This window comes from Salmo salar, chromosome 12 (genome assembly GCF_965601325.2).
Source record: "Salmo salar chromosome 12, fSalSal1, whole genome shotgun sequence".
NCBI lineage: Eukaryota > Metazoa > Chordata > Actinopteri > Salmoniformes > Salmonidae > Salmo > Salmo salar.
Window position 1 is genome coordinate 94222004 of NC_138302.1, and position 15719 is coordinate 94237722.

General features: G+C 44.7%; 2 protein-coding genes across 5 annotated transcripts in view; one reads left to right on the forward strand and one right to left on the reverse strand.

Moving 5' to 3' along the window:
- Positions 1-2996, forward strand: part of LOC145859564 (protein TASOR) — a 31907-nt gene extending 28911 nt beyond the window's left edge. The window contains exons 21-23 of the mRNA XM_082959470.1: positions 80-258; positions 383-538; positions 797-2996. Coding sequence (XP_082815596.1) covers positions 80-258; positions 383-538; positions 797-2019 — 1558 coding nt within the window. The 3' untranslated portion in view covers positions 2020-2996. The remainder of the gene's footprint in view (positions 1-79; positions 259-382; positions 539-796) is intronic.
- Positions 2997-3069: 73 nt separating this feature from the next.
- On the reverse strand, positions 3070-15552 carry ccdc66 (coiled-coil domain containing 66). 4 transcript variants are annotated; one of them, XM_082959474.1, is made up of 20 exons: positions 15424-15552; positions 13153-13190; positions 12843-12904; positions 12699-12724; positions 12189-12568; positions 11942-12053; positions 11724-11830; positions 9929-10059; positions 9731-9838; positions 9459-9590; positions 9085-9308; positions 8896-8980; positions 8532-8693; positions 8119-8284; positions 6499-6618; positions 6066-6290; positions 5632-5989; positions 4922-5142; positions 4606-4727; positions 3070-4370 (listed from the first exon to the last, which is right to left on the reverse strand). In XM_082959474.1, the coding sequence occupies exons 3-20, from the start codon at positions 12843-12845 to the stop codon at positions 4296-4298; spliced, it is 2757 nt and encodes a 918-aa protein (XP_082815600.1). In that variant the 5' UTR covers positions 12846-12904; positions 13153-13190; positions 15424-15552; the 3' UTR covers positions 3070-4295. The 4 variants fall into 4 exon arrangements, with proteins under 4 accessions (XP_082815600.1, XP_082815598.1, XP_082815599.1 ...); XM_082959472.1 differs by having other exon boundaries at positions 12189-12585; XM_082959473.1 differs by lacking the exon at positions 15424-15552 and adding an exon at positions 13290-14606.
- Positions 15553-15719: the final 167 nt, after the last annotated feature.

Consider the following 15719-nt stretch of genomic DNA (forward strand, 5'->3'; position numbering starts at 1 on the left):
TGACAGGGGAAAATAGGGATTTGTTTTCTAACTTCTCAGCTTTGATTAAACTCATTCTCCTCATCTCTGTCCCCATCAGGTTTAAAAGTGAAGCCAGCAAGATCTTGAACCTGCTGACCACGTACCAGAAGAAAAACATTGTGGAGTTCCTGCCATACCATGAGTGTGACGCTCCATCTCGCCCCGCCCCCGACCTGGACTGTCTCCTCAAGCTGCAGGCACAGCACATTCAGCAACGACACATCATCTTCCTCACAGGTAACACACACAAAACCTAGACTTTGATCAAGCTGCAGACACAGTACTTTCAGCAACGACACATCTTCCTCACAGGTAACACACACACGCTAAACTAACGCTTCTCTTTGTTTTGCTGTTCCAGAGAGCCACTTCGAGATGTTCCCCCACTACTCCAGTACTGGCATCGTCATCGCCAACATCAACGACATCATGCACAACTTCGGTGGCCTAGTTGGTTTCCATGACATCAGAGACAAGCGGTCTACCTCAGTAGACCTCATAGCTGCAGCTACCACAGGTAGTTAATATGGGTCATATTTAGGAACAGGAGTTTTTCCACTGACCATAGCCTGTAACTAGGGCCCAGAGTTTGTTCTGGTCAGGTCACATGGTCAGGCAATGCTGTTGGCCAATAGCATATCACAGGATCATATTGTTTGAGGGTAACAAGAGGCATCTAAACAGGATTTCTAGAGCATAGAACAATTCTGCCCTTCCCAATGTTTATTCCAATTGACCCATAACACTGTTAACCTTTTGTATTTTCCATCCACAGTCCGAGAGGAAAAGCGTGTACTGGAGGAACCGATCCTTCTGGACTCCCCCTCCTCCCCAGATCGCCTGGTGGACCGCCTGTCCACTCCGCTGAACGAGGACGACTTCCATCCACCCCTCCCCGACCAGCTTGTTCCTGACACGGGGACACCCATGGAGCTCAACTTCCAGGCCCTGAAGGAGGCCATCTCTCAGTTCAAGGCTGATAAGGCTGCTCGCTCACAGATGGCACCTCCAGAGGTGGATGGGGAGAGACCAGAGTCCCCACCAGGACCAAGGATTCCTGGCCTGGGTACAGACTCACCAGGGGGTCTAGGGGACTCTGGAGTTGGTTTCCTCACCCCTGGTCTCCTCACTCCTACCCCTGGTTTCACCCCTTCCTCTGTCTCTCTCCTTGGTCCTGTCCCTCTCCGCTCCAGCCAGTCCCCTGCTGGGATCCAGAAGGAAGTGGGACTGACCCCCACACGGCAGGCTAAAGAAGTTACCCTCTCCTCCTTCCACTCTAAGCTGGGTTTGAGTGTAACTACTGGTGCTGAGGTGACCAGTGACATGTCTTTGTGTGGCTCCCAGGGCAGACTGAACGCTTTCAGCAGCCACCGGGGTCCTCTAGCTGGCATTGTCACTGAGGGCCATGGGGAGTCAGGGGCCACACCCAGCAACACTAACGACCTCCCAGGCCCTGAGCCTCCAAGGTCCCAGGGGGAGAACACTAAACCCACCCCAGAAGATGGTAGCCTCCAGGGGGGAGGGGAAATGACTGACAAAGCCCCTAGCAGCCCCCTCCCTGGTCCTCCAGGTCCCAGGGCAGCAGCCCCCCGGCCAGTTGGTGGTGGGGATTACATAGCGGCAGCTACAGACAGGCTGGCACAGGCAGCCAGACAGCAGCAGAGAAACGGCTTGTTACCCATGCCTAATACACTGTTCCTTAACAGTAACCTCAATCTGCACAACCATGGCTTGAGCATATTCCAACGGCCCATGTTGAATAGGCTGGAAGGACCTGCAGGACGGGGGGGTATTAGACCATTGATGCCTAATGCCATTGGCTGGGCTAGGATGGGCCAGGCAGGGGGGTCAGAGTCCTGTCTATGGGGCCTTCAGCAGCAGAACATGGGGCTAGGGCGCCACACCTTCCCTCCACGACTGATGGGGAACCCTCATCACCCCTGGGGTAGTAACCAGACTGCTAACCAGGGGCGTGGGAATGGCCCTTGGAAGCGGTGACGAACGGCCGAGTGAACAAACAAGAGTTGTGTTCAGTAGGTATCAACCTGAAAATACTGAGTGAAACAGAGAGGAAATACCTGGATGTTCATTTTTGTTTTCTGTTGTCCCCCAATGGATAGAGAGCAACTAGCACGACTACCTACTTGACCGATAGTCAAATCTGTTCTACACATTACATTTCTTACTGAACCCTCCTGTCCCAAACAGGCCTCACTAGTGAATCTTCATTTTTGATCCTAAAGAAGCACTTCACTTGACAGGAAATAACTTTTTTTCCCCACCTGATGGTAAAGCCAGCTGTGGCGTGGCTGGTGCTGATACTACTCACTAACCTGTCAGATCTTGTCAAACCAAACAATTATATTTGTATTTTCTAGGAAAAACTTTTTGTTATTACCTGTTTGTTTAGGGGCTGTATTCAGTCAGATCCGCTTTAGCCAACATCTGCGTAGCGGTTGTTTAGGCGGTGGAACAGCAGAGCTGTCAAATCCACTAGCAGCTCCTGGCATTATACCTAGTGGACATCACCATTGGCTGAACGGTGTTGCATTAAGAGAAATCCCATGCAGCCTTGAGTTTGAACAGTGGAATGTGAGATGTAGTCTACACCTCTATTAGATGATAGAAACCCTCATTATTTAAGTTCAGGATTGTTTAATTAGAGCGTCATTATTTCTATATAGCCTACACTTCCTCATTCTGAACGTCTAATGGGAGTGGGGCTGAATGACAATTATCGCAAGAGCAGCTGCTCACCGATTTGATGCCTCAGTTTGACCTTCAACACTACCAAACCATCCGCTATGCTACGCTTGATCTGATTGAATCTAGGCCTAAGTTAATATCCTTGTACCTTTTTTGGTTTTGTAAAGAAGTATACTGTAGCCATGTGGCCTTGTACAGAAAACCAGTGGTTTTATCTTAATGTTATTTTTTACAACTTTGTTTGTATTAAAACATGCTTGTCAAAACTATGGCTTTCTTGGCTCTGTTTTGTCAAACTATTTCTACTAGCACTGACTTAATCCGGACATTAACAAATTTACCTTAGTTTCCCTTTAAATAATTGTATATTTAAAAAACTTTTATTCACACAGTACATTTTAAATAACAATTGCATACACATGGTCATTAGATGAAAGTCCGTTCAAAGCTTGTAAATAAACTGGTAACAGAGCCCCACAGTGGAAGTGTCAGAATACCCATAAAACCTAGGCCAAACAAGAAAGTGGTTCCAATCATTTTTTCCACCGTTCATTTTTCCCCACAGGGGATTTTAGAAACACTTAAAATAAGGGCTGTGTTTCGTGTAGGTTTACCCTGCCATGACGTTTAACTGTAAATCTCTCTTGGACAAGGGGACTTCAAAAGAAATGCTAGTTAGCATCAATGTAGACAAATCGCTCTGACTTGGAACATTACCAATTACAGAGTCTGATACATTTACCCCCACTCTCATCATCATTTCATATATCATGTGATTCTATTGTGATATAAAAATAATTAAATATATTCCCAAGCTCCTGCACGTCATCTAGCTCACACTTTTGTTAACCGGTATTGTCAATTCAAGACAGTTCACAGAATTGTCCAAATGTAGCCAATTTATTCATTACTACATTTAGCTAACAGTCTGGTCCAGATCATCATGGCATTTGTACTCTTATGGCAGCTAATTAGCATTTCATTTTGGGGGGTAAATGCATGAGAATATATTGATAAAGTCCTTGTCCGAGAGTTTTACATGGTTATCAAAACGTCACACCAGGGTAAGACTACACGAAACACAGCCCTTTTGAACTGTTTCTAAAATCCCCTATGGATCCATTTCCCTGTTTGACCGCTAGGCTTTATGGGTATTATGACTCATACTGTCGTACTCTATTCTATGGCTGCAAAAGCACCACTACATATCAAGTGATCACAAATACCAACACTACAATCATAGCCACTCACACACAGGCCATTACATTCTATATAATATCTACAATACTCTTCAAACCCATGTGGTCAATAAAGTGCCAACATTTGCTTAAAATTTAAATACTCTTCACAAACTAAGATGACGGTTCAATCATAAATGGTAAAGTGCTGTAAGTATGTTCCAGTTCAGAATGGCCTAGTGCACACTGCGGTGATACAGCACATTCAACACAACGATACAATGGATATCCAAGTTTGTCTGCACAACAATGCTATCACAAACCTTTGTCAATTGTACATCAAGTTGTACAACCTGAGTGTTTACTAGGTCTATGGGTCACGTGTTGAGGTCAGTGGTGGTCCTCAGTAACAATCATTAAAGGGTTCAGTCCTGTCTCCAGCTCTTTCTGCTTCTGCAACAAACCCTGGAATCAAACAGTGCTTGTGAGCAGGAATGAAAGAAGAGAAACTAAAGTTCTTTCCTCTGCCTACTTTCAGATTCTCTACTCATCTCCCTGAAGTGTACACTCATTTAGTCCCCCTCGTGGCTTTAAAAAGGAATTGACTGGCTTTTTACTTTTAGAGTGAACGAGAGCGCACTGAGGAGAAGGGTAGAGAATGTGACTGTGTGTAATAGACACATAGGTGTAATACAGATACCTGCCGTAGCTTTGAGAGGCTCTTCAGTATGGCCTGCTGTCTCTCTGTGTTCCTAAGCAGCTCTGGGTGGAGCAGAGGGTCCTTCTGGTGGGGAGGGCTAATGGGCCTGCACTGGACACCATCTGTCAGAATATGAAACTAGCGCTATACACAAAATACATCTGACAATACCCAGAATACATCTGAGATGATTCCTATGCACAATAACTCTGCACGTGATTGTAAATTTGCCTTTGGCTCCACAATAACATGACAAAGTTAAAGTGTTGAGAGCAGAGCCGCAGCATGGTTCAGAACAGTGAAAATGACCTCTGACCTGTGTGTGTCTGTGGATGTGTGGAGGGTCTGGAGATGGGGGCACTGGGATCCATGTGGTACACCTCGTCGGTCCTCAGATAGGGGATGTACTCAGTGGGGGGAGGGGAGCGGTCTGTGTCCTGGAGCGAACCATGGGCCTGTGTAGGGAGGCGGGAGCCACGGGACTGGTTCTGAAGGCGGTGTTTGATAGCAGGAACTGGAGGGGATCTGGGGGGCACTCTGGAGGAGCAAGACATCACGCTGTTACATCTGACAATGTGGTAGCCCCGCTTAACCAGACGGAATGTGGTAGCCCCGCTTAACCAGACGGAATGTGGTAGCCCCGCTTAACCAGACGGAATGTGGTAGCCCCGCTTAACCAGACGGAATGTGGTAGCCCCGCTTAACCAGACGGAATGTGGTAGCCCCGTTTAACCAGACGGAATGTGGTAGCCCCGCTTAACCAGACGGAATGTGGTAGCCCCGCTTAACCAGACGGAATGTGGTAGCCCCGCTTAACCAGACGGAATGTGGTAGCCCCGCTTAACCAGACGGAATGTGGTAGCCCCGCTTAACCAGACGGAATGTGGTAGCCCCGCTTAACCAGACGGAATGTGGTAGCCCCGCTTAACCAGACGGAATGTTGAAAATGATTTCACCTCAAACACGGTGTTCAGTCTGATTTAATCAGGCTACAGATGTAACACAACTGCCTGTACTTCTACTCACCTTACAGTGGGAACAGCCATGGCGTGTGTCACACCTGTGATGCCATTTCTTATCCTGCCCTGTGCAGTGCCAGCAGGGTAGTTGGCGTGTGGTGGCGAGGGGTCAGCAGGCCTGGGGTCAGGTTCGGGGTCAGGGGGGTGAGGGGTTTTGGTGTTCCTCTCCATCATGTTCATGAGTTCCATCTGCCTGCGGAGACGGCTCTCCTGCCTGGTGTGTTGTAGCCCTGCAGGGTAGCGCTCTGATGCTGGGACATAGGGTTTACTGGGTCTCTGAGTGTTCCACTCTGGCCTACGACCTCCTCCCCTGTGTCTCTGGCCCTGGTCTGTCCGGGCAAAGGCCTCGTACAGGTCTCCTGCACCTGAGATGAGATTGTACTTTATTAATCCCCAGGAGGAAGTTAGTTTCTCACTTATAAACATAGTAAAAAACAACACCTTCTCCCAGGTCGTTCAGCCAGACGTTCTCCTTCCCTGCCCCGGGGCCAGGAGGGTTCCTCTGGGCCAGCTGTGCCTCCTGCCTGGCCTCCCGCCTGTACCTCTTGGCGTTGGGAAGAGGAGGTCTGTACTCTACGGGGATGTCTGGGGTCTGCACCGCCTGGCTTCGATTACCTAGAGCCTCCACTGTGTACGTGCAGCCCGGCCTGACTGCTGAGTTCACCTCTATGCAGACACAGAGAGAACACCACACAGGGAGGCATTTTAGAATGCCTATTTACAACGGGGATTTGGTGAGTAGTAGATACATGCCTGTATAGTACACGGTACATGACACTCTAATTCAGATAAACACTCAAAATAAAACATCTTAATTCAGTTAAATCACACCCAAACTGTAACATGCTATGAGGAATAGTGTAATGTATGTTACCAGTCTTCACTGCCATGTCCTTCCTAAGGGAGGTGGGGCTGCAAGTCTGTTCTCTCAGGGTGTCCATCTCCCTTCCTGTCCCTGTCTGGTAGTGGTATGGTCCTGAGCTGGTGTTAAAGACTAAAGACAGAACAATCAAAACCTGCTTTGCTTTCATCAAATACCCAGGGTTACCCGGGCCCTGCTACTCCTGCACTGAACACCATGTTCAATGGAGAATCTATTGAAAAAGTTTAGTCCAGGACTAGTTATAGTCCTGTCCAGGAAACCAGAAAGCTTTGTCAAATATACAACACTGTTACTGTATAAAGCACATGTGGTCAATTCCCCTGGAGAGCTAGGCCACTGGGTGGGCAGGGTTTTGATCCAGCACTGCTCAAAACACACCAGGGTCAGTTTAACAAGTTCCTGTTGAGCAGTTGATTTGTAGAATCTGGAACAAGTCTGAACACCCAGTAGCTCTTTTGGATGCAATATGCTACAACGTTATAACATACATTAGCCTACAACCAAAAAGTCTAATAAAATAATTCCCTCATTCAGATGGCTATACTTTGAAGCAAGGTAGCTAAGCGTGAGGGTCTAGACTGACGTTTTCCCAGTGCCAAGTAAGACATGAAAGAAGTTAGCTATTTCATCTAACACGTTCAGAGAAAGTTGGATATTTTGACGTGCAATATTTCAAAATAGGATCCAGAATAGTCAGATATGTTTTTCTCTTTAGAGATCAATTTGACTATGTTTTTTGTGCATATTGTCCTAGGCCAGGGTTCTCCAATCCCGTTCCTGGAGAGCTACCCTCCTGTAGGTTTTCACTCCAACCCCAGTTGTCACTAACCTCATTCAGCTTATCAACCAGCTAATTGTTAGAATCAGGTGTGCTAGATTAGGGTTGGAGCAGAACCCTACAGGACTGTCTATCTCCAGGAAGAGGTTGGAGAGCCCTGGGCTAAGCCTATAGCTGCATCATTTAACACATAAGGAAGTGGGAACACAAAACATTTGCTAGATTGCTAACTAAAGATATTGTTTCTAGATAGCCATACAATTGATCTTACAGTAAATGTAATGTCCTACAAAAACGTCCCATTGACAGGCCTATACCGGGTGATGAAGGCCTATTCACCTTAAATGTCTTGCTCCACACTGTTCTGCTGGCACATCATCTCAATTACACACGGTTTGTAAAAGGTGTAATTAACTCTATATTGACACTTGAGAAATTATTTAGATTATAGCTGAGACTATCTTATTTTTTAACAACATTAAGAGTAGTTGTTTTTCCTGCAATTAAATCTCGAAATGTTGCTCAACTGTCAGTATGCTTGCGCTTATCAGAATGTGTAAAGGGGGAGAGGGAGTGAGCGCCAGCAGCGAAACAGGGACAGGACAGATACTTTCATTGCAGGAAGCAGGTTAATGCATAATACTGTTGACCAAATAATGGTTTTAGAACCAAAATATATATTTTTTGGTAGCGTGGTAACAATTAAGCAGCGGCACAAGATAACAGAAACATTGTAGTCATCTACGTTGCATTTTTTAAGACCTTTGAAAACTGAATGGAAAAACATTTTAATTCTTATTAAGGCCCTGTGGGCACCCTGTGACTGTAATCACCCCGTGAGGAGCCAGGTTCCCCCTCCAGAGAGTGTTGCAGCTTGGAGACGTCGTGTCCCTTCCTGGCCAGCTCTCTGATCCTCTGCTGGTGCTTGTCCTTCAGGGCCTCTTCCTGGGCCCGCTGAACACTCAGATAAAGCTCCTCCTGCTTACGACTGTGCTGCTCCTGCAAGGACCACCACAAGTGTTACAAAGACCCCAACAAACACAGTCTGTTGTCAGTTAATATAATGCATGCTTGGCATGACAAACAACAGGAGTAGGCTAAAACGTATAATACAATTCAAAATTCGAAAACAAATGGAAAGAACTTAATTTGTGATTGCTAGTCATCTCTTTCATTAAAGCTGATATACTGGCAGAGATCCCCAATGAGCTCTAAGTTCAGAAGTGTTACGTCCGTGTGCTCTGACCTCCGTGTCTCTCTTTCTCTGAGTGTCGAGCTGGTACTGTTTCTGTAGCAGCTCTCTCTCCTGCGCCACCCTCCTCTCCTCCTCCTGCTCCACAGCCAGGCGAACAGCCTCCTCCGCCTCACGCTGCCGCCTTCTCTCCTCCACCTGAGCCTCGATGGCACGCTGGAACAGGATGGGACAACCAATCCACAAGTCTGTCAATCATCTCAGAGTCTCAATGGCCAAGAGAATTAGAATTTTATTAGTATCCCCATTAGCTGACGCCATGACATCAAATAATATTCCTGGGGTCCATCATAGAACATTGCGTAAGATTAAACATTAGATTAAAGGACTTGGTCTTCTACCGTTATCCCACTCATACCTGATGTTCCAGCTGTTTCAGTCTCTTCCTCTCTCTCTCCTCGATCTGGGCTGGGTCCAGAAGGGCCGTCATGGTACGGAGATGGCTGAACAAAGAAATATACATCATAGAATAGAACTGAATAGAATGAATAATTGTTCCCAATCAGATCAGATGGTTAGGGGAAAACTCTTGTACTGGATGGCTTACCTGGCCTTCTGTGGGAAGCCTCCAGTGATGTCGACGCTGGCTCTCCCAAGACTGTCCCCTCCGTAGGTGCTGGCTCCGTCCCAGGCCACAGACAGGGCTCCAAAATGGGTCCTCTGGTGACTGAGGGGCTCTGACTCACCCCTCTCTGCAGCCACGGGGGCCTGGAGAGGGACTCTCATCTGGGGGGAGTCAAAGTGCATGGCCCAGCGCTCATGGTCCTCAGCCTGGGAGAGAGGGAGGGAGGTGGATTAGTGGAAACATGCTATTGAGCAATGTTTTCAATTCAAGTCCTGGGAACCTACAGGGGTAAACTTTTAATTCTAACCTGGCACTAACAAACCCGATTCAACTAAACAATTAAAACAGCCTGTTACTTGGCTGAGATACTGTTTCTCCTGCTGGTGTCGCAGCTTGTCCTCCTCCCTCTGCCGGTCCAGATCCTGCAGCCACCTCCTATGATGCTCCTTCTTCTGAGTGCTGAAGGCATGTTCTACTGGGGTGGCCTCCTGGACATCACAACCACAAAAACAGCAGCTTTATAACAGCACTCTGTTGTAACCTTCAGTTGAGATGGCCTGTGGCTGTTCCCTGTAACTCTAATAGTAAATGTGTGTTTTGTACATTATGGTAGTGAATGGTACTCCACCCCCACTACGAAGGCAGATCTGATGGCAGAAGGGAGGTCTCTGTGACTGCTGTAGCTCTGAGTGGAGCACAGTGTGTCTGTGTCCTCCAGACCGGGTCCTCCTAGCATCTGGCCAGAGACCACAGAAGCTTGTCAACAAACATATTTTCTTAGACATTGACAGTGAAAACTATTTGCAGAAAAAAGTCCATTGCCTACCCTGGTGTGCATGTGACCATCTCCAGGACCAGGTTTGGATGTGATGGTCACCCTTCCCCTTGGGCCATAGTCTGCCGTGACATCTGGTCTGCTCAGGTCTTTCTGCTGTTTCTTCAGAGCCATCTGTTCATCTTAACCAGACAGACAGCAAGCCAATCAAATCACTTCATTAATGTCTGATAAGCTCTAGCACACCACAATACCCAGACACCACCAATCAATCAATTCAATTGATGCACCAGAGGTCTTGTATAATGTAAGCCAGTAGTTTAAAAGTAATGCTCAGGAGCCAAAATGGGTCCCAGAAAATGAGGCACTACCTCATCCATTTCGTATGATATGTAAAATAATGTGTTATTCGTATGATATGTTACGAATAGTTTTTTTTAAAAGGCTGTACTGAAAGTGAAACCAGCCCCTTGCTGTACGGTGTGCTGTGGTACTGTACAATACTAGATCATGATACTTAGGTGCCAACATGAGAAGTATTGCGTTTCTCACAATTTTATACTGAACAAAAATATAAAGGCAACATGAAACAATTTCAAAGATTTTACTGAGTTACACTTCATAGAAGGAAATCAGTCAATTTAAATGAATTCATTAGGCCCTAATCTATGACTGGGCAGGGGCCGCAGTCATGGGTGGGCATAGGCCCACTCATGTGGGAGCCAGGTCCACCCACTTGGGAGCCAGGCCCAGCCAATCTGAATGAGCTTTTCCCCCACAAAAGAGCTTTTTACAGTAATAAATACTCATGGGCAACCCCCTCCGAAGGTCCCGCAGGTGAAAAAGACGGATGTGGAGGTCCAGCGCTAGAGTGATACCACATGGTCTGCGGTTGTGGGACCAGTTGGATGTACTGCCACATTCTCTAAAACAATGTTGTAGGTAGCTTTTGGTAGAGAAATGAACAGTCAATTCTCTGGCAACAGCCCCGGTGGATATTCCTGTAGTCAGCATGACAATTGCACACCTCAAAACTTAAACATCAGTGGCATTGTGTTCTGTGACAAAACTGCACATTTTAGAGTGGCCTTTTATTGTTCCCAGCACAAGGTGCATTGTGTAATGATCATGCCGTTTAATCAGCTTCTTGATATGCCACAACTGTCCAGGTGGATTGATTATCTTGGCAAAGGAGAAATGCTCACTAAAAGGGATGTAAACAAATTTGTGCACAAAATTTGAGAGAAATAAGGTTTTTGTGCGTATGGAAATTCTGGGATCTTTTATTTCAGCTCATGAAAAATGGAACCAACACATGATGCATTTATATTTTTGTTCAGTGTATATGTATTGCAATTCGATGTTCCAAACATATTGCTCACCATATGTCTGCTGCAGAGGGACAAAAGAGCTATGAGAATTTTTTTAAATTTAACCTTTATTTAACTAGGCAAGTCAGTTAAGACCAAATTCTTATTTACAATGACGGCCTACCCCAGCCAAACCCGGACGACGCTGGGCCAATTGTGCGCCGTCCTATGGGACTCCCAACCATGGCCGGGTGTGATATAGCCTGTATTCGAACCAGGAACTGTAGTGCCTTAGACGGCTGCGCCACTCAGAAGCCCGAGTTATGGAAATAAAAGTGCTGTAAACAAATTGGTCCCATATTTAAAAAGATGTAGAACAAGCTATGAAGGAAAAAAGTTAGTGCATGTATTTTTTGGTGCAGGTACAGCCAACTAGCTCAAAAATAACATTGCGATAGTCAAAACGATACGCTATATTGTCAAAAATAATATCCTGATATGTAACTGGATCCATTTCACCCATCACTAGTTGGTACCTAGTTCTTTCCGCCATTGTGTCCTCTTGGCCTCCAGTGCTTCTTTGTCCATCTCTCTTTCTCCCAGAGAACTGAACAGGCCAGACGGTTGACCACAAATCACCCACCTGTCCAGTAGAAAAGAAAGTATGTTAAATACATAACATAATTGCGATTTCACATTTTAGAGGTGTCTGTCAAGTGGTCAAATAGGCTACAATGTTCTCCTAGTATATTACCTTTGATCCTCCCTTTTTCCCTGTGAGTTTCCATTCCCACTAACATGTGCAGCACTTCCTTCTCTCCCCTTTCCATTCAACAGGCAATCCTCTTTAGAGTTCCCTTCATTTCCTTGGGAATATGCAGACACTGTTAGCTACATGCATCATAGACGGTAGTGGTACATCTTCAATTTCATCATCAGGTTAATTTAACAGAGAGTCAATTGCACTTGAATTGGGATTATTGTAAACGTCTCACTCTAACCTGTTTGAGGCTGGCTGTGTACATCCTGATCCTGTGAGCGAATGGTTGAGTTGTTGATTGTGCTGAGGATCTGTTGGAGCTGCTCATTGGTCAAACAGACCAAGCTGTCCTTCACAGTGGACTTTGGAGGTCTATCGGTGGCTATCTGCCCATGTCCTTTAGCTGAAGACACTTTGGCCAAGGCTTTGGTATTGTGGTCAGTGCTGCCCGTGGCCTTTGGTTTTGTATGATTGGATGCAACCATTGGAGTGTCATTCTTGACTGGCACAGTGTGGGTAATAGGGATGGTCTTCCTCCTCTCTGCACGTTTCCTCTGTACTCTCAGAGGCTCCTCGGATACTGGTTCAGGAAACTTCTTTGAGTTGAGAGCATTTTGTGGTCTGGTTCGAGAGAGTATCTAACATTAAATCATAAAAAGGAAAGGAAAACGACAAGGAAAGTTACAGTTCATGCATTTATGACCGTAGGTGCAAAAAGTAACGGTTGTTAGATAGCTGATAACTCTCTTACCTTATTTGGATTCTTCGTATCAACACCTACAATCATGGAAAAAACATAAATGACAACTCAAGTTAAAATCGGCTTTGATTCCTATGAAGCACATGGTAATGTATAATGATATCTTAAAGTTTAACTGAACGGTATGATACCTACCATGATGATTGGTTAGAATTAGCCTGGGCTTTCCATTTTCAAGTTCGAACATCAGACCATCCCTGTTCACCAAAACAAAAGGTAATAGCTATAGATCTAACGTTAGGTAGCTAGCTTGCTACATAAGGCAGATATAGATCTAACATTACAGTGTTATGCTAGCCAAATTATCTTTTCAAACTTTGATGGCTGGTTTACAAGCTTTAACTAACTATCTAGCTAACGTCACCAACTGCAAAGCTCGCTAGCTAACGTTAGCTAAGCTAGCTAACTTTAAACACGACTGGTGAAAGGAAAAAGCATTACTCACCCCAGATTCATTTTAGCTGACAGTTGTCATTGAACTGGCTGAACGATATACATAAATCTTGGTTAGAAAAGTTATTTGGTGAGAAACATTGCTAGGTAATAATTGTCCCGTTTCCCCAAACTGCTAAACATTGATACCTCTTGATATGTTTATTGTGTCAGAAATCCTTTTCCAATATCTCTGATTGTGTATGTTGGTTGCTGTCAACGACCAATGAGAACATAAATGATTGGCTTATCACTCAAAGGTTTGTATTGAGCAGCGAATCAGAATACGTGTTGCTAAATAGGTTAACTTGACGTTTACGACATTACGGTGTAAACCCCTGTGCTTAAACTCCGGCTTTGACTAGATGGTATACGGGACAAGCGAAGAGGCGAAGCGAGAGGATTTACCCCGCCCAAAATATGTCCGAATGAGATAACATGTTTTGTATGGTCTATGAGATAGTGTCTTATTACGTTAGGCTTATTTGATCGAATTGACTTTTCGTAATATTTAAGCTGTTACAAATGCATTGAGAAAACTGAGAAAAACGACTTAGTTGTGTATGTTGTTTTTATTTTTGCACTGCACACCAAATATGTTATATATAAAGATGCTCACTCACATGACTCCACACACTGCACTGACACTCCAGCACACACATAACATACAAACATCTTTATATTGACTCTAGACACACTCGTATACAATCATAATTTACGCAGCTGGTACGCTGTTTATCATATATCCTGATGCCTTGTCACCTTATCCCTATAGGTAAAAATATGCCGTTCTGCCCCTGAACAAGGCAGTTAACCCACTGTTCCCCGGTAGGCCGTCATTGTTAATAAGAATTTGTTCTTAACTGACTTGCCTAGTTAAATTATTTTTAAATACAAAAATACATACCTACTTCTATCACTCCAGTATCCCTGCACATTGTAAATATGGATTTGGAACTGACCCTGTATATAGCTTCTTACTTTCTTGTGTTCTTATTTCTATTCATCATGTTTTTGTTCTACCTTGTGTTATTTGTAGTGCTACATGGATATTGATTACTGCATTATTGCGTTTGGAGCTTGCAAGAAAGACATTTCACTGTGCTTGTGCACGTGACATAACATGTTCACGTGCATATCTGGTGTCCGGCAAAATTAAGGCAGTTCTACAATTGTAAAAACATTACAATATATTCATAACAGATTTCACAACACACCAAGTGTGTGCTCTCAGGCCCCTACTCCACTACCACATATCTACAACACAACATACATTTGTATGTGTGTATAGTGCGTATGTTATCATGTGTGTGTATGCACCTATGTTTGTGTTGCTTCACAGTCCCTGCTGTTCCATAAGGTGTATTTTTATCTGTTTTTTAATCTGATTCTACTGCTTGTATTAGTTACCTGATGTGGAATAGAGTTCCATGTAGTCATGGCTCTATGTTGTACTGTGCACCTCCCATAGACTGTTCTTGTCTTGGGGATTGTGAACCTCTGGTGGCATGTCTTATGGGGTATGCATTGGTGTCTGGGCTGTGTGCTAGTCGTTTAAACATAGGTTAACATGAGAATAGTCCCACCTGATATTGCCTGCATTGAGGACGTGTATATCCATTGTTATAGCGGTCACTAGGCTATCTTGCCAATATAATAGATACTCTGACGGGACTCCCTACAAAAAAACACGTCAATTCGACAGTTATGGCTAGCAGGGATTCCGTTTTTGTCAGAATTAACTTTTCATAGCAGGTTTAGGAGAACGTATGCAGCAGGTTATGAGAATAAATATGGCAGATGAGGATAATTAGGTTTAGGATTAGCTAAAATGTAAAACTCCACTTTGGATACAGCTACGACTGGAAGTGACTTTTTGTAGCAGGTTAGGGCAGCATTTTCGCTAACTTTAACCTAATTCTCATAACATGCTACGTTACTTATCCTAACCTGCTGTGTAAATGCTCATAACCGACTAGGTTAAAGTCCCTTCCGGAAGTGCCATGTTTTTTTTTAAGGAATCTCGATGGGGTACACACATACAGCTACAGACATAAGTTACTTTTTCGTAGCAGGTTAGGAGAACCTCCGTATCATGTTTGGATAATTAGGTTAGCGAAAATGCTTTTCTAACCTGCTACAAAATGTCCCTTCCGGTCGTAGCGATAGATAAAAGTGAGTCATGTCTAGAAGGGATCCAACTTTTGTCAAATTTACGTCAAACGTATTTTTTATTTGTTGATGCATTTTACCTAATCTTAACCTGCCACAATTATTCGCTTACCTGCTGCGTATGTTCTCCTAGGTTAATGAACGTAGTAGTTTAGGAAAATTAGGTTAGAGAAAGGGTTAGCTAAAATTCTATCTCAACCTGCTACAAAAAGTCACTTCCGTCCGTAGCTGCATTCTATCTAGTCACAACTGTAAACTACGCTTTCGTTGATGTACGATGGTGAAACGAGCACAACTGAGTAACGTGAACATTTTTGTTTCACAATCACACGAATGAGGAGGGGACGAATTCGGATGACATATGAAAATGTAACGACAAACGGGAAAAACTAAAACAAAACCTTTTGG

Coding starts and splice junctions, on each gene's coding strand:
- ccdc66 (XM_082959472.1), bottom strand. Junction 10,060..11,723: donor ACAATGGCGGAAAGAACTAG/GTACCAACTAGT, acceptor TGTCTGGTTAAG/ATGAACAGATGGCTCTGAAG. Junction 5,990..6,065: donor GCTGAACGACCTGGGAGAAG/GTGTTGTTTTTT, acceptor ATCTCATCTCAG/GTGCAGGAGACCTGTACGAG.